The sequence below is a fragment of the Cupressus sempervirens genome, chromosome 5 (genome assembly GCF_028749045.1).
Source record: "Cupressus sempervirens isolate cs-2001-9-10 chromosome 5, ASM2874904v1, whole genome shotgun sequence".
Classification (NCBI taxonomy): domain Eukaryota; kingdom Viridiplantae; phylum Streptophyta; class Pinopsida; order Cupressales; family Cupressaceae; genus Cupressus; species Cupressus sempervirens.
This window is the reverse complement of record NC_143122.1, coordinates 510,514,474-510,539,869: the sequence shown is the minus strand read 5'-3', so window position 1 is coordinate 510,539,869 and position 25,396 is coordinate 510,514,474. Positions and strand designations below refer to the sequence as shown.

Below are 25,396 nucleotides of genomic sequence, written 5' to 3'. Positions count from 1 at the left end.
GCTTTTGCTTTTCCATTTGTTGTAGAATTTATATGGAGATGTTGAGATTTAAGGTATAGATGGAGGTGATAGAGAAAGGGTTGAATAATGTTTACATTTTATTTTAAACTAGGTAGGCATTCTTAGGTTTCTGAAATGAGGAAATTGCCAAGGGATCAAAGGGGCCTAGATATAATAAAAATTAAATTTAATATTCAAAATTAATAAATATTTTAAAATATATCTCTTAATTAAAAAATATAAATGATTATATTAATTAAATGTATATTTATTTTTCATATTTTGATATTGATTTATTTTATCAAATATATTTAAAATAATACATGAAATACTTACATTAGAAATCATAGTAAATAAATGAAAGATATATTATTTTTTGATTAATGTAACTATAATTAATTTAGAGATTTTTTAAAATAATAATCTAAATGTAATTTTATGGTTTTTTGTTTGAGTTGTTTACCAACGAAGTCACATAATGCTTGAAAAAAGGGAAAGGGGGACATCTAGATGAATAGAAAGATGTAGATATAAGGGGGAAAGTGAGAGAAACAAATAATGATAGAGAGGAAGATGGAGAAATCAATGGAGATGGAGGTGGGTGTGTGTGTGTGTGTGTGTGTGTGAGAGAGAGAGAGAGAGAGATGTGTCTAAATATGGAGGGTGGGAGGAAGACAGAGATAAAGATGGATATAGAGTAAGAGGAGTCAGAGAAAAACAGATAGAGAGATAGAGATGGATTGAGATGTAAAGATAAAAAGAGGTCTAGGGAGATACCTTCTTCAACCCTTCATCTCTCTTGCAAACATAGGCTCGATATAGACCTTATCTATGGCATAACTGTATGCAAAAGAAAAGCCAAAATATTTCTTAGTTTACCTTCCGGTGTACCCATTGCACATGAAGGTGCAATTGCTAGTTGTAAAAAAGATCTCCTTTTGCTAAGGCTGGATTTGTACAGTAAATCCAAGCAGCTATACCATGGCTGTCTCCCAAAAGGGTTTCCACATAAAATCTCATGTACCTTATTTGTGTGGTTTCTTTCAATTATGGCATCATAGTTGTTAAATATTAGGTAAGCGAGAAAGTTGGTTTTATACTGATTCACCCCCCTCTCAGTATAAGAGTGTGTTTTCTTCATACATGGTATCCACTGTGTCTCTACAATGACATGTAGATCAATCATAAGTCTTAGGTATAAAGCCCATTTGCACAACCTTAACAGGCAAACACTGAATTTCACACAGTGAAGATGGTTGGTATACTTAACCTTAACAGGTAAACACCGAATTTCACACAGTGAAGATGGTTGGTATACTTCTGAGGACAACTAAATATGTTAGAATCCTTTAGCTTAATGATATTCTGTTTATATTGAAGATCCTGGTAAATTTTACTAATTGGTGCTGGCTTAACTGTGACTAATTTCTGTCCAGAACATTTAAGGATCACAGAGAAACTATCATCACTTGCAATTTACAAAAGAAATTCAAGCACCAAGCAATTAACAAGATACTAGAAAGGTCAAAGAGAAAACCTTCCTTCCAATGAGATCATCCAAACCGAAGCTTATGTTCAGAAGACAATTTAAGTACAGCTATAAACTGAATTATAAAATACACCATAACTGATCCTTTGTTGTCTCTAGATACAAAAAGTAGTGATTGCAGTTTTACACTTACATCATTCAACTTTTTATAATCAACATCCTTCCGTTGTCTTCTCCCTGAAAGCAAAAATTCTGGACCACCATTCACATCAGAGTCCAAACAAATTGGGCCATCTTCTCCATTTTCCTCATCAGTGAACCTGCACCTCTTCTTTCCCTTAGAGATGTATCCATTAAGATCATCTATTAAGGAGGCTTCTGATGCATTGTCACTTGTGTCAGAAGAATCGGAGCTTGCACATGAATTGGAATTACTTGTATCATTCTCGTAACCTGTTTCGTTCCTATTTTCTTTCTTCTCTGGATCATAATCATCATCTTCTGAATCATCTGATGGCCATTCTTCACCAATTCCAACAGGCATATTTTCGCCATTAGCAACTTTAGCTGCTTCGTCAAAAATTTCCTAACCACATTAAACATGTATCCACAAAATTCATAAAACATTCAAAACGTGAATATAGAATATAAATATACATACAAGTGATGGAGAGTTACATTGCCTACAAATTGCAATCCTTTTGCTTAGGACATTCATAGCATCCTTACAAATCTGTTTCTTTGCTACTCACCTCCCAGCTATCTTCAACTGTAAACTGTGTCCCCAAATGAGCATTGATGGCTTCTAGTGCCTCCAACTTACACTCACAAACTTTACAAAGCCAACCCTGATCTCCAGGGGGGACTGACAAAAAAACAAAGAAGCTCAACAAATAATTTGCATTGACTATTTGAACATGATCTAAGGAAAAGCATTTTCAAGAAATACTTGCAATCTTCTATTACTTAACATACCCTAAAACTCAAGTGCAATACATGAATCTAGAGAGAAAACTTTCCTATACTGCTGCAATTCATAGTTCTTATAATGAGCTTACCAGCAGTGATCGCACGAGAAATTACTTCAGCAAGCAACTAATAAGATTAATAAAGCTAGTTCATCACAGTAGATGTATTTTAACTTTCTTATTTATAACAGTCCCTATAATTCCCAATCTACCTTGAACTGGTCTTAAAGGTCTCATGACATTTTACAATACAAAGTGTTTCTTTTCCTTTTTAAACAAGTTGTATAAAGTATAAACACACAAACCCAATGTAAAAAAATACAAAATTTGATCAAATAAAAAGGAATCTGAACAAAACTTGTAATCTCAAAACAATTCAAATTTCACTTACTATTTTCAGTAGCCAAAGGTGGATCCAGACAGTTTTGATGAAAGCCACGGTTGCAAGCTCCATCACATAATATTATGTCATTGTCTGGGCAAGTATCTTGTGTTTTGCATTTTGCACAAAAAATCTGTGAATCAAGGTAAAAGAGAGGAAGTGAGACATGATAGACATCTCTATAAGCAAAAACTCAAGGATAAATTGTAAAAAACAATATGTTTACTCCATATGGAAAAATCATGTTCCTGTTCATTCTAATAAATGATATAAATGGAGAAGCAAAGAAAAATCCTCAACAACAGAAGAATAATAACCAAATCTTACTTCCAGTAGCACAAAAGCAAGTTCAGACCCTACTTACATGTTCATGAAATACACGTCCTTCTGGATCAACAACAGCATCAGCAATACGTCCTTCTGAGCCTAACAGATCAAGCTGATGCACAGCTTCACGAATTCCAAGCTTGTATTTCAGAATTTGGCTTTCGGCCCTTTGCAACTCCTTCTCTGGCCTGATTTTTTCCCGACTGAAAAGAAAATGATCCGCCCATTCACTCAAGTGGTACCACCATCCACAAGCTCATAATTCCAAATATAGCATACATGAAGCTTAATACAAAATTGAATGCAAATGAAACATGAACATCATGATAAAGATAATTCTGAAAACAGTGTGAGTTCATACAGCATTAATATTAGTATTGTAGATGATCAGGTAGTCAATTTAATTGGGAGTCTGTGGACACTCAGTGCACTTATGAGACAACATAAGATTTTAAAGTTCTTAAATATCAGAAGTCCAGCATTTTGCATGTTATATTTACATTCCACATAGGTTGCATCTTGTCTTCTTTCCAAACAAGCTTGTAAAGAGACCAAATGGACAGCAATGACCAAAAATCTTGCAAATCAAGACTCGTATTCAGCTTCTCTTGCCACCATGGTTGTAAATTCCAGACTGCACAAGATTCCCATCATTTTGCTCCAATTTCCAGTTTGTATGCCTCTGATTCTTCATTACCACAACTTTTAACTATTCGAATCACAAACATGCAGACTTCTTATGTGACCACAATACCAAGAGAAGAGCTATGAAACAAAATTTTTTAATATAATTTGTAATCCATGATAGATGCAATAAATTATGCAAATGGGATTAGCTAAAGTGGCCAATTACCAAACATTTCATAGCAAAGCCTTGTGTTCAAATCCCTGGAGACACTAAACAACAAATGGAGCCGATTGTGTGTAGGTCAAGGAAGATTTATAAAATCAAAAAAAAAATGTTTAAATGTGGGATACATACGATGGATATCACTGTAAAGTTAAACCCAGCCAAATTCCCCAAAAATACTACTCAACTGACATTTCTTATGGACGGCAATGACAACTAAATACAAAAATGTACCACAAAATATTCATGCACAAAATAGAGACACCAATTTTACATGGATAAAGAATGTAACAGAAAAAAACTCCAACTAAAAAGTATAATAGATTTATTTTCCTAAACAATATTATGTCTTGCAGATGATTTGTTCTCGATGGAGTGTGGCAGCACTAGCAAGAACTCCTACAGTTTGCTTTGGCAGAATAACATCTTGTGCTTTGCTGATATTTGCTTATTTTCAGCTCAGTATCTGGAAAAAATATTAAAGCATCAGTGTACCTATAAAATCAAATTCTCTATAGTCCAACAAGTAACAGTTTGAGCATTTGTTTTCTCACATTTCTGATAATGTTCCAGACATAACCCCTCACATCCCATGGACATTTTTCTGCCTATTAATAATGACCATAACAATTTTGCTACCTTTTCATTCTTGTCCACTGAAGCCTTAGGCAGCATAATGAGGGGCAGATAATGGTATTGATAACATCTGACTCTGATGTTTGCTGGGATTTGAAGGGGTCTAACATTGATTGTTCACATTGGTACTCAATTGGGGAAAACAATATTCAAGTACTCTGCAGTTTCTTTTGATGCATTGCTTGTATCTGAGACATAAGATATCAGTCCATTCATCATATATAAAATTGTATAGCAAATGTTTGATTAAAAGGTTCTTGCGAGGAAGTGGGATAATCAAAGATTCTTAATGTGATTCTAAAACCTTTTCCAACTATTGCTTGTTAACGTTTGTAGCTGTGAAAGAGATCAACTAACTGTGATGGTCCTTTTGTGTGATTCTCTGAAACTGTTTGAGCTCGAGCTGTAGAAGTTTTATATGTCGTTATGTTGCTCGTGTATTGGAAATGAGTGTTCATGCCGCATAAGGTGTTTGTGGTGTGTTTGCCTTCATCTAAAACTTTCTCAATGGGTTTGTGCATTCCCTGATGCCAAGTCGTCACTGACTTGGTACCGTGTGTGTGCCTCACCCAGTTCATGGGTAGTTTCTCATTCAAGAATGTTGATTTAAGTCATTAAGGGATTGCCTCATATTCGAAAGGCAGTTACGTATGCCAAGTACTGTTGTCTATTGGTATACATGATATTATTATTCAGGACGTGTGCAAAATCAATAGATAAAAAATTATGCAGAACAAGTTTTGACAATTGCTGTTTTGGACTAATCTTTAATGCCTCTTCTTTGAATCGACGGGCTCTCTTCATTTTTGTGCACAGGTGATAGATTTAATAATATTACATTGAGTTTATGTTTGAATTTTTCTTCTGATATCGGGGTGCTCTATGGTCTGGAGATATTCCTCTGTTTTGTTTTTTGCAGCGATTCTCATCTGATGATTATTATATACTAGTTTGTTCTTGAGCTGTATATCTATGTGTGTATCCTTATAATATAAGCTGGATGCCCGTTCGTATGTCTTTTGGAGAGCAGTATTCTTGTGTGATTGCTTAATCAGGAGTTGTCTGATTGACTACTGGTTACATGCAGCATATGTATTGTTGATTGAGTTTTAAAGACATTTAAAAAGGCAGATAAGTTGTAATTGGTTTTACAATTCTAATTTAAATCCATCTTTTGTGGGCTGGGTTTTTCGCCCTCAAGTGGAGGGTTTTCCCAAGATAATCTCTGGTGTATTTGTGTTCTTATTTTATTTGTGATTTATTATGCTATTCTGGTTCCTAAATTTAACATGGTATCAGAGCAGGTCTCTGAAAAAGATCTAAAACCAGAATAGAACGATTGAATATTTTAAGGTTGAAAGCAGAATCAGAGGGAGTCTAACTTGGACGAGGAGGTCAGGAGATTGATGCAAGTGCTTAAAGATTAAGAGAGAGCTTGGGCTGCAGAGAGAGTGTCAAATCCTTTGCAAAGGATCAGCAAGCTCATGTAGTTGTGTGTTTGCAAAAGCTCTTTGTAGACATTGGAGGCAAATGTATTTCATCGTGAAAATCAAATTTGTGAGATTACTGCCCCTGCTGAGAGTGTCAAAACCTTTGCAAAGGATCAGCAAGCTCATGTAGTTGTGTGTTTGCAAAAGCTCTTTGTAGACATTGGAGCCAAATGTATTTCATTCTGAAAGTCAAAATTGTGAGATTATTGTCCCTGCTGATAGGGAGTGCTTGTTGAGGGAATCTCAGAATTCAATAGGTTCTTTCATATGCTTTAATGAATTCTCCTCTACGGGAGAAGCTCGAGGTGCAATTCCTTGTTAATGAGTTCCTCTCTGCGAGAGAAGTTCAAGGTGAAATCCCTTGTTAATGAATTATTCTCTGCAAGAGAAGGTCAAGATGAAATCCCTTATTAATGAGTTATTTTGTGCAAGAGAAGTTCAAGGTGAAATCCCTTGTTAATGAGTTCTTCTCTACGAGAGAAGTTCGAGGTGAAATCCCTTCTTCCACCATCTGCGAGTAGGTATGGTGGATCCACCATCAGTGAGTAGGCATAGTCGGATGCATTCTTCTCTAAGAGAAGTCTGAGGTGACAGCTTTTGTTCCACCTTCTATGAGTAGGTATGGTGGATCCACCCTCTGGGAGTAGCCATGGTAGAAGTCATGTGTGTAACTCCATTACTTTATTTTATGTATTTTTGACTCACCCTCTACAAGTGGCTATGGTTAAGATACACTCTTAACATATTAATGATTTCTCTCTTGCTAAGGGTGAGTGTTAAAGTTTGTAATTGCGAGACATCAACTACTTGTGATGGTCCTCTGTGTGATTCTCTGAAACTGTTTGGGCTCAAGTTGTAGAAGCATTATATTGTTGTTAAGTTGCTCTTGTATTGGATATGAGTGTTTGTGTGGCATAAGGTGTGTGAGGTGTGTTTACCTTCATCTTTGTTGTCTCGATGGTCGTTGACTTTGCGCCATGTGTGTGCCTCACACAATTCGCTTGCCATTTTATTTGGAAGTTAATGTCATCATTTTCTCATTCAAGAACATCGATTCAAGTCTTTAAGGAAATTATGTATGCCAAGTATCATCGTTCGTTGGTATTCATGAGATTATTATTCAAGATGTTAGCAAAATCGATATATAAAGATTTATGCAAAACAGGTTTTGACAACTATTGTTTTGGACTAATCTTTAATTCATTTTCTTTGAATCGACAAGCTCTTTTCATTTTTGTACGCATTATCACTCGTCTTGATTAAGTAAAAACAGGTTTTAAAGGACCCAAAACCATTACAAAATAACAAAAGTCTAGACATAAACAAGAGATGTAAACATCACAGAAAAGCAGCATAGGACAACATGAAACAGACCTCCAAAAAGAACAACCATGAGGTCGCCCAAGACAGAGCTGGAAAAGACGGCAAAAGAACACTAAAGGAACAGCAACCAACCAGCATTATCACTCGTCGGTTGTTGTTCATTGTTTGATTATTTAGGCGATGTTGGAGATATTATATTATGTTTGAATTTTTCTTTTGCAAGGTACTCTATGGTCTGGAAATATTCCTCTGTTTTGTTTACAGCGGTGATTCTCATCTGATGATTATTCTATCCTAGCTTATTCTTGAGTTGTATGTTTGCATGTGTATCAAGTACAACTTAGATTTTCCTTAGGTATTCTAAGTTGGGTGTCCGTTCGTATGTCTTTTGGAGAGTGGCGTTCTTATGTGATTGCTTAATCAAGGGAGGATTATCTATTCTATACATATTCAAAAGGGGGCAATTGCGTGACTACTGAATGGAGAGGCCACCTTGTATAGGTAGGGTGTCATTGAATCACAATGATTCCGAATCAATCGTGTATAGAAGGGAAAGGGGCTAAAGAGTTTGGGCGACTCTATCACCCACATTGAACCTACATCATCATTGGACATAGAATTGATGCCCAACATTGAACCTCACATTTTGTTGGAGTGGCAAGCAAAGCTAATAGTGAGTGTGACATTTTTTTCATTAAATGATCTAGTAGGGGGAGCTTCACGAACTCAATTGTTCATGTTGATGTTTGATAGCTTTAGTTGGATAAGCCTATTATATGTGTTCTTTATATTTGAGATATAAGGTTATTGTTATATGAGAAATATATATATATATATATATATGATTAAATTTGTTATTATATTAATTATCTGATTAATGAATAGACATGTAAGGACATGTCTATTCATGACCTATTCTCTATATATAAAATCAAAGAGGATGTTGTGTCTGGAACACATAAAAAATATCATGGCAGTGCTTAGTACATTTGTAGCCGATCCATGAAAGCTAACAAAGTATCAAAGCCAAGTTGCAAATGTCTAAGGATATGAACGCAATGGTGGATCGAGGTCTTTGTGCAAGTTGTTGGATGTGTTGAATTCCACAATGATTTCTAAAGTTTAAACCCAAACTAAGTGGTGTTGAAGGTTGGAGGATTGGAGTTTTTAAAGGAGTCACCTCTATTGGATGATTTGTGTCCTTGTCCATAATTGGGTTGCATGTCTTTGATGCCCCTGTTTAGGTCCACATGGATGCTCAAGTCTTTTCCATGGGATTTGTGTGGGAGGTGATCTACAGTGAATATGTGCAAACAGACATGTAGCCTATGTTGAGCTTCAAAGAAATTGTGTTGCATTTCTTTACTGCATGAGTGGACCTTCGAATGGCTATGATTTGGATCCACATGTATTCTATGACAAGAATTCGGCAAAGGCAAAGCCAGAACAAGATGAATATTTGTTATGAGCCAAAGGCTACATGTTCTTTTCCTCTCATCACATGGTGAATATTGGCTTTATTTTTTGTGATGTTGGGACATCTACAAGTTGGATTCACAACAAAGCTCGTAAAATCAAGAGGTCACTTGTTGAGATCAAAGCGGTCTAAGAGGAAGTGATATCCATCATTGCAAGGCTTCAGGACTGTGGCATCGACTTTATGATGGATAGGGACATTCTTGGTCGCATTTGCATGTAGAATATTGCTTCTTATTAAAAGTCCTTGTTGCATTATTTACACCGAAGAAGATCGCGATGCTCTCCTATATATATGACCTCTCTAAGTGTTTGGAAGGTGTGCCCTTCGCTGGATTTACTTTGTGGTCTATACGATTGTGATCATTTAACGTCAACCATTTGATGTCAGCTGTAATGTCCCCTTCTCCACGCTAGACCTAAGGGCACCTTGTTGGTCTATCTTTCCATCCGGATAGGCTAACAACATTTATTTTGAGGATGCCAGCCAGTCACAAAGATCTATTTGGTTTCATTAGGGGAGATATTTAAGAGGGAACTCCTAAGGTTGAGTCACTTCATTTTATTAAGTTCATTTATAAAGTACTTTATCATCTAAAGTTACTTTATGACAAAAATAACTTAAGTGACTAAAAGACAAAATAGACTTTTATACCACATTGCTTAGTTGTTCGCATCTCCCCTCACATCGAGGTTATAGAAGCAAGTATATGCATTGGGATTAGCACCATGAAATTATATCAGCCTATTGAATATGAAATTGGTTGCTTAGATGTGACTAGACACTCTTGAGGACGAAACCACTTAAGAGAGAGAGGAGTTGGACATAGCCCCAACAACTCATTGGACATTGCATTTAAAAATCAAGTGCAAAGATTGGAGCCTATATCTCAGCTAAGAGTCGACACTCAGAAGTAAGTTGTTTATGTTCGCATTCAATGAAAAGACATCTACTATTTTCTCTAGAGGTCGCAGGTTAAGATAGTACAAGGACGTTAGCCTGACAGTCTATACCACCCACGTGAGCATTTGAATACCTCAAAACCGAGTCGTCAAGGAAGTAGTGAATGGTGAGGGAGTCTTGACCGGCCATAAGGAGTTGTGAGACGTTAAGCTTGCAGAGGAAAAGCAACCCAAGAATGGGATATATCACATAAATAGGTAGTACGGGACTGACTGGAGGTAGTGATTTCCGACAATGTGGAAGTGAACTAGGCAGTGTCACTGTGTCTAGACTAGTGAGCGCTCACTTCTTCCACAGTGGCTTTAGGATATCTAGTATACAACAGGAGTAGAAAACAGCTAACAGAACCATTCTTCATATTGCGGTTGGAAGGCAATCAACCATCCACGTCTGTAATAGGTGCCAAATATCATTTGTTCTACATTTAGTTAATGTATACATTTCCAATTTGTCCTCCAAGTTAGGAATCAATGTTGAGGCATCTTTAAGTTATTTAATAAAACAAATTCATGTTGGGTGGGAAACTTGGAGAAATTGTTTATTTGGTTAAATGTAGTTACAGCATTCTTAAACTACTGAGCTTCCATTTTTAGTATTTATATGTACTATCTTGCGATTTCTGTCATACTGCAAAAAAAGTTAAAATTAGGACATGAACCAAGGCGTCACTCTTACTTCATTCATTCAGTTTGAGTAGCCTAGATTCTGTAATATGTGTTTGGGTGTTTATAGTGGTATCAGAGCCATAAGTCCTACCAACTTGTGGGAAAAATTATTACATAATAGGCTGGATTAAATAGGAAAAATGACAATTAGGTATGAAGAAAAAACCTTATAAATTTAGTCACTTCCAACCTAAACAGGCAGAATCTTTTGATCAGATCGACATTAACGATAGCTTTTCAATTGATGAGGAGTTAACTTTTGGGACAGGTGAACAGGTTGAACACGGTGAACAGGTACAAGACACTCAAATGGCTTGTAATAAGAATGAACAAGAACGGGAAGTGAGGGAAACCTTGCGGGCTATTAGAGATGGGCAGAATAATATCGCTACTGCACTTCAGCAATTTACAAGTGTTATGCAGCAATTAGCTCCACCTCACAAGGTAGCACCGAGTCATCACAGTGGAGGTGGTAGTATGGTAGGATCACCCTGAGCTGCTAGGGCCCCCACACGGAACACTAACAAGCCTTTGATGCCCATTTTTACAACAAAGGAAGAGGTAGCACCACCTACAGCACCAGGCTAACTATCGGATAACATTATGGCTATGTACGATGAATGAGATTTAATCCCTGATCCGGTTAAGCAGAATTTGTCCTTTGTTCAATACTTGAATCAAAAAAGGGAGACAGAGAGACCATAGCAGAACACGAGGCCTAGAGCACAGGTTAGGGATTTGAAACACACCATGAATGAATTATCTCTCCCCATTTTTTATGGCAGCAGTAAGACATCTACTAGAGTTTGAATTCACAAGCTAGACACCTACCTAACACTTAAGCCCATGTCAAAGACAAAAGTCATTAGATTCACCACAATGCATTTAAAGGGAGTGGCATATGATTGGTGGCATCATGTGTTGGTCACCCAGGATCATTGTCTCATTATGTCTTATGAGATTTTCAGCTCTAACTTGATCACCCGCTTTGATAGGAAGGACATTGAGGTCTATTACAAGGATTTGGCACAGTTGCGACAGGGTGGATCTCTAGATGACTTCAATGATGAGTTTTAGTGGATTTCGATGATGGTTCAAAATATGTCAGAACAGCATAAGGTAATGTTGTTTATTGAGTGTTTACAGGACATATAGAGGTTGGTTAAGGTCCTTAAACCAAACACTTTGGATGATGCTATTAAAATTGCACATGAACTAGACTCACCTTCTTCGATATTAACGCCTCCTAAAATACCATATAAGGGGTCTACTTCGCTACAAAAGAACAAGAACCAGCATAAGGCTACCCCTCCTAGATTGGACTTTGAAACACGGAATGAACTCAAGAGGAAGAAGTTATGTTTCACTTGCAAGGAGCCATGGACACTAGATCATAGATGCCTTGGCAAAGGCAAAATACATTATGTCGAGGTACTCTCGGAGGAGGAGGATGAGCGAGGTTGATGGCAGCAATAGCAAGGTTGATAGCAGCAATGAGGAAGAGAGGAAGGGCTACCTAGAGAGAAAAAGAAGGAATCCACTCAGGGACAGCCTCCTATCATAGCTTCCCTTTCCAGCAATCCCACAGGACTTCCCTTTCGTTTGAAGGGAGTAGTTAGAGGACAACGTATTGTGTGCCTTTTAGATATAGGTGTGTTGCATAACTTCATAAATACGCATTGGGTTACAAAGAGGAAGTTACAGATTGATGATATACCCGAGTTCGAGGTTAGAGTGGCAGGAGGTGAGAGATTGAGGTACACAGGGAAAGTGTGAAGACTCCTAATTCACTTTGAGGACTTTCTTATTGAGGCAGATTTTTATGTGGTCAATTTGGATGGATTAAATGCCATGTTGGAAAGACAGTGGTTGCAGACTATTGGCAGGTACACAATTGATCATGATAAGATGCAGCCGACAGGTGATCCTCAAGGCTATGCCACAGGGTGAACCTAGGTTGATTTCAGCCCACAGGATGGAGGTTATTATGAGGCATGATGACATGGAGTGGGCAGCACAATGTTTCATTTCCTCTAAGACTACCTTAGACTCAGAGCAGCAGATTCATATTGACATTCAACCGGTGCTTGATAAGCACAAGAGGGTTTTTGAGGACATACCTCCAAGCATTCCCCTAGAAAGAGAGTTTGAGCGTATCATTGAGTTAGAGTAGGGCGCCAAGCCTGTCATCACTGCACTTTATCATCATCCCAGGCACTATAAAAAAGAAATAGAAAAGACGATTAAGGAACTCTTAGACATGGAACACATCAAACCTAGCTCCAGTCCCTTCACTTCTTCAGTCGTATCGGTGAAGAAGGATGGCACTCTTTGCATGTGTATTGATTACCATGCTCTCAACAAGAGGACCATCAAGAACAGGTACCCTATTCCTCGCATTGATGAGTGCATAAGAAAGCTTTCCAATGTCACTATGGACACTATGAGCTTTTGGTTATGCGGCTGCCATTTGGACTCACTAATGCGCCGGCTACATTTCAATCATGTATGAACCATATTTTTAAAAAAAAATTGTGAAAGAGCTACATTTCAGTCATGTATGAACCATATTTTTAGAAAACAACTACGAAAGAGCATGTTAGTATTTTTTTGATGACATAAAAGTTTTCAGCAGAACTTGGGAGGAGCACCTGCAACACCTAGATGAGGTACTTAGTATTATGGAGGAGCACTCATTGTTTGCAATGGAGTCAAAGTGTGAGTTCAAATTGACCGAGATTCTTTACCTTGGTCACGTGATTGGTGCAAATGGGGTGAAGGTACACCAGGAAAAGATTCAAGCAATCCTAAATTGGCCACCATCGAGAAACGTATCAAATTTGAGGGGCTTCCTTGGTCTTTGCTATTATTTCAGGAGGTTTGCTAGAGGTTTCTCAAAGATAGGAGCTCCCCTCATTGATCTCACACGGAAGGGGGCATTCAGATGGACTAATGATGCAAAGGTGACCTTTGATAAACTCAAGAAGGTGATGAGCACATGCCCGGTTTTGGCACTGCCCGATTCCTCTTGCTCTTTTGTACTAGAGTGTAATGCTTCAGGGAGCAGAATTAGCGAAGTTTTGATGTAGGATAGGCATATGATAGCTTATGAGAGCAAGAAGCTCAAGGACGGTGAGAGACTGTACTCCACCTATGATAAGGAAATGTTGGCCATTATGCACGCGTTAGCCAAGTTTAGACAGTACTTGGTGGGTGGCAGATTCACTAGTTAAGACGGACCACAACCATTTGCGTTACTTCTTAGAACAAAAGGATCTAAATGAAAGACAGCAAAAGTGGGTCAGCAAGATTCAGGCCTATGATTTTGACATCAAGTATGTCAAGGGTAAGAACAATGTAGTTGTTGATGCGCTTTCCAGGAGACCTTCAGTAGTAGAATGTTGTGCCATTTTCGAGATATCGGCAGATTAGAAGCCCCAATTGTTGGTTGAGTATTCTAAGGATACTCAAGCGTGTCAAATTATGGATGGTCAACTTTAGGGCAACAGGTACAAGGTAATTGATGATGTGATTTTTTTATAAGGAAAGGATTCACCTCGTACCATAATCTAAACTCAAAGGAAAGATTATGGAAACTCTTCATGATGCGCCATCGGCGCCATCGGCCGGACACCCAAGTTTCTTCAAAACCTATAGACAGGTCAAGGAAAGGTTTTCATGGAAGGGCCTCAAGGACAATGTCCTACAACATATCAGAGAATGTTGGACTTGTCAGCTAAACAAGTCAGAGCACGAGTTTCCAGTTGGACTTTATTACAGGATTGTCGAGGGTGCAAGGCAGATATTCCATCTTTGTATTGGTAGACAGATTGACCAAGTTCACTCACTTCTTTGCTATACCGGCAGATTGGTCGACCTCTCAAGTAGCTGAGTTATTTTTTCGAAAGGTTTTTCGTCTACATGGTCTTCCTCGAACCATTGTGAGCAACAAGGTTAACAAGTTCCTCAGCACCTTTTGGTAGGAACTATTCCGATTAGCAGGTATGGAGTTCACACCCAGCATGAGTTACCACCCCCAGACGGACGAACAAACTGAGATAGTAAACAAATGGGTGGAGGGTTATCTCTAGAACTATGTAGCAGGGAAGCAAAGAGCTTGGGTTAAATGGTTATATCTAGGGGAGTATTGCTACAACTCCTACCACATGTCCATCCAGATGACTCCATTTCGAGCTCTCTATGGCAGCAAGCCTCTGCCATTCGTAGATCTAGCTTTGCAGGATAGCAAGGCACCATTAGCTGGGGATTGGATGCAGATCAGCAAGACATTCTCAAATCTCTTCGGTAAAACATTCTTCAGGCTCAGAATCAGTAGAAGATGTACGTTGATTGTCATCGGACAGAGCAGAGTTTTGAGTTGGGTGACATGGTTTATCTTCGTCTCCAACCTTATAGGCAGAGTTCCTTGAAGAAGAGTGGGTCTCAAAAACTTCAGCTTAAATTTTTTGGTCGCTATCGCATTACTCGGAGGGATGGGGAGGTCAATTATGAGCTGGACTTGCTAGATGACAGCATAATTCATAACGTTTTCCACATTTCTTGCCTTAGGAAAGCGATTGGTCGGCATGTAGTACCCTCCATTGGATTGCCCCACTTGATGAGGAAGGGAAGCTAGTATTAGTTCTAGTAGACGTGATAAAGATCAGAGAAAGGAAGTTGCGTAATAGGTCCATTAGGGAGTATCTAATTCGCTGGAAGGATTTGTCATATGAAGATGCCACTTGGGAAAGCGAGTTAATCCTGCAGCATTCAACACTGAGATTTCTTAAGGGCAAGCAATCCCGGGAAGGGAGGACTGTAATGTCCCCTTCTCTGTGCTAGACCTAAGGGCGCCTTGTTGGTCTATCTTTCCATCCAAATAGGCTAATGACATTTATTTTGAGGATGCTAGCCAGTCACAAGGATCTATTTGGTTTCATTAGGGGAAATATTTAAGGGGGAACTCCTAAGGTTAAGTCACTTTATTTTATCAAGTTCATTTATAAAGTACTTTATCATTTAAAGTCACTTTATGACAAAAATGACTTGAGTGACTAAAAGACAAAATAGGCTTTTATTCCACATTGCTTAGTTCTCCGCATCTCCCCTTACATCGAAGTTATAAAAGCAAGTATTTGCATTGGGATTAGCACCATGAAATTATATCAGCCTATTTAATATGAAATCGGTTGCTTAGATGTGACTGGACACTCTTGAGGACAAAACCCCGTGAGAGAGATGAGTTGTACGTAGTCCCAGCAACTCATTCGAAATTGTATTTCAGAATCAAGTTTAGAGATTGGAGCCTGCATCTCAGCTAAGAGTCAGCACTCAGAAGTAAGTTGTTTATGTTCACGTGCAATGAAAAGACATTTGCTATTTTCTCTAGAGGTCGCAGGTTAAGACAATACAGGGACGTTGGCCAGACAGTCTATACCACCCACGTGAGCATTTGAATACCTCAAAACCGAGTTGTCAAGGAAGTAGTGAATGGTGCAGGAGTCTTGACCGGCCATAAGAAGGAATTGAGACGTTAGGTTTGCAGAGGAAAAGCAACCTGTGACTGGGATATATGCACGTTTGGTATTACGGGAGTGACTGGAGATAGTAATTTTCGGCAATGTAGAAGTGAACTGGGCAGTTTTACCATGTCTAGATTGGTGAGCGCTCACTTCTTCCACAGCAACTTGGGGATATTTGGCATACAGCAGGAGTAGAAAACAACTAGCAGCACCATTCTTCATATTGTGGTTGGAAGGCAATCAACCATCCACATCTGTAACAAGTGCCAAAATATCATTTGTTCTACATTTAGTTAATGTATACATTTCCAATTTGTCGTCCAAGTAAGGAATCGATGTTGAGGCATCTTTAAGTTATTTAATAATACAAATTTATGTTGGGTGGGAAACTTGGAGGAATCGATTATTTGGTAAAATGTAGCTAGAGCATTCTAAAACTACTGACCTTTTTAGTATTTATATATACTATCTTGCAATTTCTATCATACTGCAAAAAAGTTAAAATTAGGACATGAACCAAGGCGTCACTCTTACTTCATTCATTCAGTTTGAGTAGCCCAAATTCTGTTGTATGTGTTTGGGTCTTTACATCAGTGCATATACTGTTAGCACTGCATACTCTTCCTATCAAAAATAAGAACAATCAACTCAAATGTCACGTGGGCAAGATGGACCCACCCCAACTTGAGCAGACTATGTAATGATGGAAAACTACATAAGATTTGGAAGGTAATAGAGGCTTGGCCTAAAAGAAATAGAGAGGAGCACCTAGGTGGCTCCAAAGCTACTGTAATATGATCAATATTTTATGCGTCATTGATACTTGAAGTTGACATTAATAAAGGCTTGATGACAAAGCAGTTCATAATAAGAGAACAAGAATTTGAAAGAATGAATCCTATTAATCCGAACCCTGCCCACGTGTAAAAGGCTACTCAAAACACAATAGGGGCAGATGACATATTAGTACCCTAACCCCTTCAATGTTAAATAAAGAACCACGGTCTGCAAGCGATGTCCTACACAAATCACATCGGGTTGGTCAAACTCATACATTTGCCACCCGATAATAATAAGAAGGCACTGCATTTATACATTAAACATAAGACCCAAGCCCAAACCAAAAGTGAAAAGACTGTTCCATGTATATCAAGGATAACTGATAAAAGTGAAAAGACATAGGACCACAATTACAAAGGTAAAGTAATTTTTCTTTACATTATTATTGTTATAGTATTAAGGTAACATTTCCTTCACATTACTATGATATTAAATATATAATAATATGCAAAGGTATCGATAAGATATTATAGGAATTATATTTGGAAACATGATCTAATTATTCAGTTAGATATAGATGATTATTTAAAATCAAGTTTCTAATGTTCTAATGGTTATATTATTATTCAAAATAATTATTATAAATGATTTTTTTTTAAATTACTATAAGAGTTATTTTCCTTGATCTTTTCCAAGGATGTTGTTGCTAGAAAAGAAGAATTAATATTAAATTAAGAGGGAGTCTTACACTTCTTCTAAGATAAAGGAGCTCAGAAGATTGATGTTCAAAGGGAGTTTAGTGTCTGACACATCTGTCTAAAGGAGCAGATAGAGGAAATGCATTAGTTGATCTTTAAAGATATTGATCATATCAAAATCAGAGGGAGTTTTGAATTCATGTAAACTTTTGGTATCATGTGTATGACTATATGATTTAATGGGCCTACCCCCTGTGTACATCATGAGGAAGTGACGAACTTCCAAATGATGTCACTTGTATTTGCTGATGTTACTGTAAGGTGACGATCTTACAATAACATGTATTATGAGATCAAACAAATTGAGTATATGGTGAATGTCTTGCATCTCAACATTCTGGAAGGTCATTACTCAGAGAGTATTTGGTGAACATCATTGATATTCTGGGAGGCCAATACTCTTGATATCAGATGTGATATCAAACCTTATTTTGAGTATTTGGTGAATATTATTGATATTCTGGGAAGCCATTACTCTTGATATCAAATGTGATATCAAACCTTATTTTGAGTATTTGGTGAATATCATTAATATTCTGGGAGGCCAAAACTCTTGATATCAGATGTGATATCAAACCTTATTTTGAGTACTTGGTGAATATCATTGATATTCTCTCTCTATTGATATTGAGTACTATGTCAAATGTGATATCAAAACTTTTTGAGTACTTGGTAAATATTGTGTGTTGATATTCTGGAAGACCAATACTCATGATACTGAATGCAATATCAAATGGTGGAAATCTTCTGAGATATCAAATGAGATATCCTTAAAATTGTTATTTGTAATATTACTTTGAAGTAATATTTATTCTTATGTGGTTATCCTTCTAAGCTAAGAGGGAGTGTAGATGTTTGATAGCTTTAGTCGGATAAACCTATTATGTGTTCTTTATATTTGAGATATAACGTTATTGTTATATGAGAAAAAATTTATATATATATATATATATGATTAAGTTTGTCATTATATTAATTATCCAATTAATGAAAAGACATGTAAGGACATGTCTATTCATGGCCTATTCTTTATATATAAATCTAGGAGGATGTTGCATCTGGAAAGCACATACCAAATATCATGGTAGTGCTTAGTACATTTGCAACCGATCCATAACAACTTACAGTTCCATTGAACCATCAGAAGTATCGAAGATCGAATTGGAACCACGAACCTCTCAATTATTATTTAAGGCATAGTTGGAAAACTCTCACTCGGCAACAACTCGCTAAGCCCCAAAAAGTTTACCCAGGAAAAAATCGCCCAATTTTTCAAAAAACCTCAGGAACCTAAAAAGCTACTTAAATTTAATTAAAAATACATTTGTTTTGCAAAATTCAATGAGAAGTTACATGTAATGAGTTATTTAAAGAGAACATAAAAGAAACAACCAAAATTTAGATATATATAAATGCATAGTGGGTACAAAATCGCATTCTCGTGTGGAATGCTAATGGTGGGAAGCAAAATAGTAAATAGTTTCCATCAAACTAGAAGTAAATACTAAATACATCAATACAATCACATCTTCCTCTTCCCAACTATACTAGCAGAAAATGAAACAAGTAAACAAAAAATATATATCAATACAACAAAATCTACTCAAATCTGCCTTCAATAGCTTGCACTCACCTAAGAATGCCTTGGAACCCTTCTTCTCTCCACTACTCAAGCCTCCAAATGCTGAAAATGAAACTGATAAACAAAACAAAACACTTTTTTTTGCCTTTAACGCCACTATGTCACACAGCCAAGTCGCAGGTAAAAACTAGCCAAGTTTTTCCAGGAAACCAAAAAAATCGGCGAGTTTTTGAGAAGTGGTGAGTGGCGATATTTTCCAAGATTTACTCGCCTGGCTGGGAAACTCAGCGATTAGTCGATTAATTGGCAATTATGCCAACTATGATTTAAGGCATTCAACCACTTCTTGATTCTTTCCCCCTACTATTGTTAATTGCCTGACAACATGAGAAATAAGTAGCTAATAAAAGTTTCTATTTATTATAGAAGTGTAAATAATGGTCAAGTTTAGCTGATTTCTATCCCATTCCATAAGACCAACTAGTAAGGTGGGTGAATAATCTATTCCATATATCCGGATTAATCCTTCACATTAGGAAGCTGTCTGATTGAGTACCACTTATATGCAGAAAATGTATTGTTGATTGAGTTTTGAAGACATCAATGAGACAGAGAAATTGTAATTGGCTTTACAATTCTAAGTGAAGTCCATCTTTTGTAGGTTGGGTTTTTCAGCCTCAAATGTATTTGTGTTCTTATTTTATCTGTGATCTGTTATGCTATTCTAGTTCCTAAATTTAACATTGCTGAACCAACTAATAGGAGATTGTTGAAATTTCAGAAATCAACAATAAACGATGCAAGAAGGAAACGATTCTCAGAAGATATATGAAAACTGCTTAGTATTTGGCAGAAGTTCCAAGTCATCACAGATTGAAAATTCCTTGTCACTGTTGGAAGTGTGTATGTATCTCCAGTTGCTGTTTTGAATTCTGTTTAATCAAAGATCATAGCTTAGAGTGGTTGCATTCTCCTTGCATGCAATCAGATGATGTGTGCATATTCATCATAGCGGCTTTGACATACAGTTAGTATGAAAGAAATCTGGTAAAGCAAGGAATTTGTTAAATATTGGGTTAACATTCAGTTTGGAAAAATTTGGCCAAGATTATCACAGTTGGTATTAGTTTGCTTGAGTGTGCATCAAAATTCCATTAACATGTTTAGGCAGTTACCGAATTTATTGCCAAGGATACGGAACAAACCTTGAAGAAAAGTTCTACAATATATAAAGGAAAAGTGTCTGTTTCCCTTAATAGAAGCATAGATTACCTTGCGATTTGGAAGCAATTGAGAATTGTTTATCCATAATAGAACAGCTAGGTTATAAGAGTGAACATGTGAACATCCTTCTTGCTGGGATTTATTTCCAGTGTTCTTGAGACATCCCAATAGAGAGATAAAACTTGCAGCTACTCAGTGTATTGTTCATGTTATGAGGAATAACAGCGCCACATGATCCTTACAACAAGGAAGTTATATACAGGTAATCCAATTGATTGTACAAAGTTCTCAAGGATTAAATAATATCCCATAATCCATCTTTTGGTAGTCAGAATTTAACAAATATTTGCAAAACTTATTAAAGCTTGTGTGACTGTTAGATCTTGGTTGTGAAGACTTGCCTCTTGATATAATCCATCAGTTTTTGATTGCTATTAAAAGGGACCACAGGGTAAATGTTATGGCTTTGATCATTGAGGAGAGTGATGATGATTCACAACACTTCTTATCTATCATATTGGCTGATTTAAAACAAACACATGTCATGTCTTATGATGCTTGTAATTTGGTTTAAAAAGTTATCAAAAAATGTAAGCAAAAACTGAAAACATTCTTAACAAGGGGCAAGATTGAAGAAATAAGGGAAGATTTGTTGCAGCCTACAAAAGGTCATGAAAAGGAAGACAAAATTCAGTCATACGGGCAGCTTAGGAGGGATAAAGCTATAGGTATTCTCAAGGACCACAAGGTGGAAAAAGACACAATCATGGATCAGCTTCCTAGGATTCAAGGGAGTCTTTATGCATTATAGCATCATGTCCTTTGATTGATGACTGAGATTAATAAAGCATCTTTTGAATCAGCAATTTGTGTACCAGCAACTAGAGAAAGGCATAAGGATATTCACTTTTATGATCATAATCATTTGAACTAACAAAGTGTTGACTGGATGAAGCATTATGAAAATGCAAAACTTAAGTTGATTGATAACTTACTCTTTGAGATGTGTGCTGATTGGATATTTGAGATGAGTAATGGAACACCTCTTGAAATGGATCAGCTGCCCCAACTATTGATATCTGAGGAGGGTACTTTACAAATTGATGTTGATTGCACCCAGGAGAGGTGGCTGCCTTGTCACATTTGACAAAAGGACATAATGCTGATTACAAATCAGCCTTGAATAGAGACTTAACTATCAGTATGGCCAAGGAGCATATAAGGAGAGAGGGCAATGTTGATGAGTGTCCTTTGATTTGTCCTTCGTATCACGCAACTGGAACTCAACCACATTACTATAACGATTCATCCACTGCCTATGATAACTCTACCAACACAGAAGTTGAGCATGATGATGACACTTGGGTAGAGTATATTCAGTATGGGATTGTGGAGTTTGGTATGTTGATTGTGATTGATGGTGTGAAGTTTTCACACAAGGATGTGCATTGTATGACACCTGGTATAGAGAGACAGATAAGAAATCCTAGTGCTAATTCAAGATTCCCAAAGGAGCTGATTAGTGCATCACATTATGTCCACATTGTATGGAATGCATTTTGTTTTCCATTCAGCTCAACTACAAAGGACTAGCTACTCCAATTCTAGCATAGGGGTGGGATGGGTGATTGGTGTTACATCCCAATTTTTGACCTAATTTGAAATATAACCATTGAGGTTCACATGAAGTCAGTTGGCAGTTTAATTTGTCATAATTTGGCAAAATGGTAAGATAGTTAGTCGTTATGATTTCAAGTGAATATAACATGCTAGTTGATCATTAATCACGAATTCATGGAATTCAAGATGGTTAACCGTTATGATTAATTATGATTAAATAATTCATTGTGATAATATAATTTAACTGAGGGGAATTTCCTTGCAGAAAACATGTCGAATGGGGTGGAAGCATTGTCAGAAAAGAATTAGGCAGGAGCATCACCATCACTAGGTAGATGGGTAGAGGATCTAGCAACTTGAAACACGATACATCTTGGAACTGCATGAGTTATTTAAATAATTAATTTAATTAAAATAGTTGAGTTAAGATATAAAACTAATCTTAAAGGATTTTAATTTATCTTTCATCATATTATTTTAGTAAATATTTAAATACGTACATCTAAATATAAAAATGATTTGGCATCATTATAATTTAATAATTTAATAAAGTGATATTTACATCTATGTATAAATATAAGATTACAATAATGTTTGGAACATAATAACATTTGAATTATTACAATATTCGAACTATAATCTTCCAACTCTATGCTTTCCATTTTATTTCTTACTTTTAACCGATTAACACTTGGCATGATTGATTGATTTTATATTTTGGCAATTCGAATTGTCTTTCCAACTTCTCTTCAACTCCTTATTCTTTTCCCTCTTTATTTCTTTCTCATATATTTTGTATTTGTGATGCATCCGAATGGCTTTCTTTATAACTGAAGGTAGCAGAAGAGCCAAGCAACTGTTTTATAAGAGTCTCCTTGATCGTATTTATGATACCCTTTTTCCTTTCTACATTTCGTGTTTCATCTACTCAACAACTCATACGTTAAGGCATTCTGATATTGTTATCAACTATTTTAACCTATCGTTCCTTTCTCTTTTCATCTTCACATTTATTTCTAACTGCAAGGACAGAGCAAGGGAAGTGCGGAGCCCATTTTCCCAACTACGGGAGTAGGATCAGACTAATACAAGTCACGTAAGAGGTGTTGCGTACAGTTGAAACATTTTTGAATCCATTCATTCCTTTTACCATGCTAGGCGGTGCCTTGTTATCATTTCCTTACCATGTTATCATAGAATTCTGATGCCAAAAATATATACAGTCTGTATGGTGAATGCATGTATGCTTAATCATAGTTTCCTAGACGAAATTCATTGGGTCATATATCAGGGCATATGTTGTTCATTTGGGATTGTCTCAGCCATAGGTAGAGAAGAAAGAAAATAATTATGATAACCATGAATTAATGAAGCTATCTGAATATAATATTTGCGTTTGTGTTTCACAGTTCTTTCTTTCTTGTTTGTTGTTGGCTATATATTGATAGAGCTGAGAATAAATTAAATATGTTTTTTTTTCAATTCCCTTTCTCTCTGATTGAGTATCCATCCATAGCTGGCTAGGCATGTTAAATAGAGATCAAATTTATAGTACTCGCTGTTTGTATTCTGAAATGTATATGAGATCATTCACCGAGTAACCCTGAGTGTATATCATTTATGAATTCATCTGGTAGTTGTATCAAACTTGATTGATTACGTAAATCCACATCAATGCACATGCTTTTATAAATTTTCCAAACATATTCAGAGTATTTGTAACACTGATGAATTCACTAGTAGAGAAGCCATGAAATGGTGAAGAGGTGGAGCTAAAATGCAAGAACACGGAAGAGGAACCAGTTATGGTTAAATTTAATTAATCATTCAATTTTGAAATCTTTAAAGAACATAAATATGTAATCACAGAATGTGAAATGTTGGATGCATGTAATCTTCTTGTATAATTGGCAAAGCCATCTGCTCTAAAAATTCCGAACACCTAGGACTCACCCGGCTGTGTAGCCAAAGGAATGGGTGATGAGGTGAGAGAAAGGAATCTGCAATAATATGAATCTGTATTAATTAAGGCATAACAAGGTTTAACATTTTGAAAAGGAAAAATTTAACAGCTCATGCAAAAATCCTATTTAATGTATCTTCTTCTGTCAAGTCAAGAGATGTGTCTAGATGTCAGGATGCTTAGCTAATGACAAGATGACCCATGTCCATTCCAGGTAGGGAGGATCTTTCTCATTAGAGATTGCGTGGGGATTAAGTTAAGGTCCGAGGTTGGGTGGTTAAGCCCCTGGCAATGTTTCACCTCTCCCCAAGATGTCAGGCGTGCGTCAGATAAGTCATACATTCAATTGGTTGTCAAAAACAGGCATTATCACTTTATGATTAATATGCAAAAAGTTAAGATTGAGTTATTTCATCGTTACACCTAGAGGCAAGAGATAGATTTACGGATTATTTTTCATTTATATGAATATCGAATATAAGTATATTTTCTAAATCTTGAGTTATTGTCACAATTAAGTAATCAAAAGGAAAGGAATCTGAAATTGATTGAGTGATGACTGGAACCCTAAATGATGCAGTGGTATTGGAAGCCCTAATTGAATCCATGGTATCGGAAACCCTATTTGAAACAAAGGTATCAGAAGCCCTAAAAGATTCCAATTGTAATCGATATCCTAATGATTACAGTGGTAAGTGATGCCCTAATTTTGTATAGTGGTATTTGATGATAATCGTCATTTGATTTTGATTTAACAATGTTGGATAGAAGTCATTTCATGATATTGTTATAGAGGTATTTGTGGACTAACTCGGGTGGTTACAGAAGCATCCCTAGTTTTGAATCCGACTTCAGTTTCCATGGTATGTGGATTTCAATTTCTATAGTAATTTCATTTGATGGTGTTTTCAAGTTTTTAGTTAAGAAATTTTGTTTAACTGATTTTAACTGTCAATCCCTTTCATATGAACGAAACTGATTTAACTCACTTCCTGTGAAGTTGAAGTGATAATTGTATTTCATTGAGTATATTATTTGTTAATTAAGACCAGCGAAAACGAGATGTTACAATTGATTTGGTAAACTTCCCTTTGGCAAGAAGGAAGCCATGTCCAACAGTGTTGCTAGTTTGCTTCTTCAGTATAGTCGCTGATTTAGGATACTTGTTAGAGGGGTTCCACCTATTATAGGTATGGAGCAACAAGATATTGCAAACCACTGGGAAGGTGGACGGCCTTTTTGTTTTTGGGGCCCAAGAGGAACATTCTCACTCTAGCTGAAATCACATGGGGCAATTTGGGATCCTGGGATTAGTATGATTGATGCATTGCTATTGTGGGGTGTTGATGAGTGGCTTCACAAATCTAGAAATGTTCT

General features: G+C 36.7%; 1 protein-coding gene across 1 annotated transcript in view; it reads right to left on the bottom strand.

The window, feature by feature from the left end:
- Window positions 1–25,396, bottom strand: part of LOC149556947 (pathogenesis-related homeodomain protein-like) — a 241,526-nt gene that overhangs the window by 197,512 nt on the left and 18,618 nt on the right. Inside the window, exons 3-6 of the mRNA XM_089831585.1 lie at window positions 3,204–3,369; window positions 2,849–2,972; window positions 2,242–2,354; window positions 1,683–2,075 (exon numbers count right to left, since the gene is read on the bottom strand). Coding sequence (XP_089687711.1) covers window positions 1,683–2,075; window positions 2,242–2,354; window positions 2,849–2,972; window positions 3,204–3,369 — 796 coding nt within the window. The remainder of the gene's footprint in view (window positions 1–1,682; window positions 2,076–2,241; window positions 2,355–2,848; window positions 2,973–3,203; window positions 3,370–25,396) is intronic.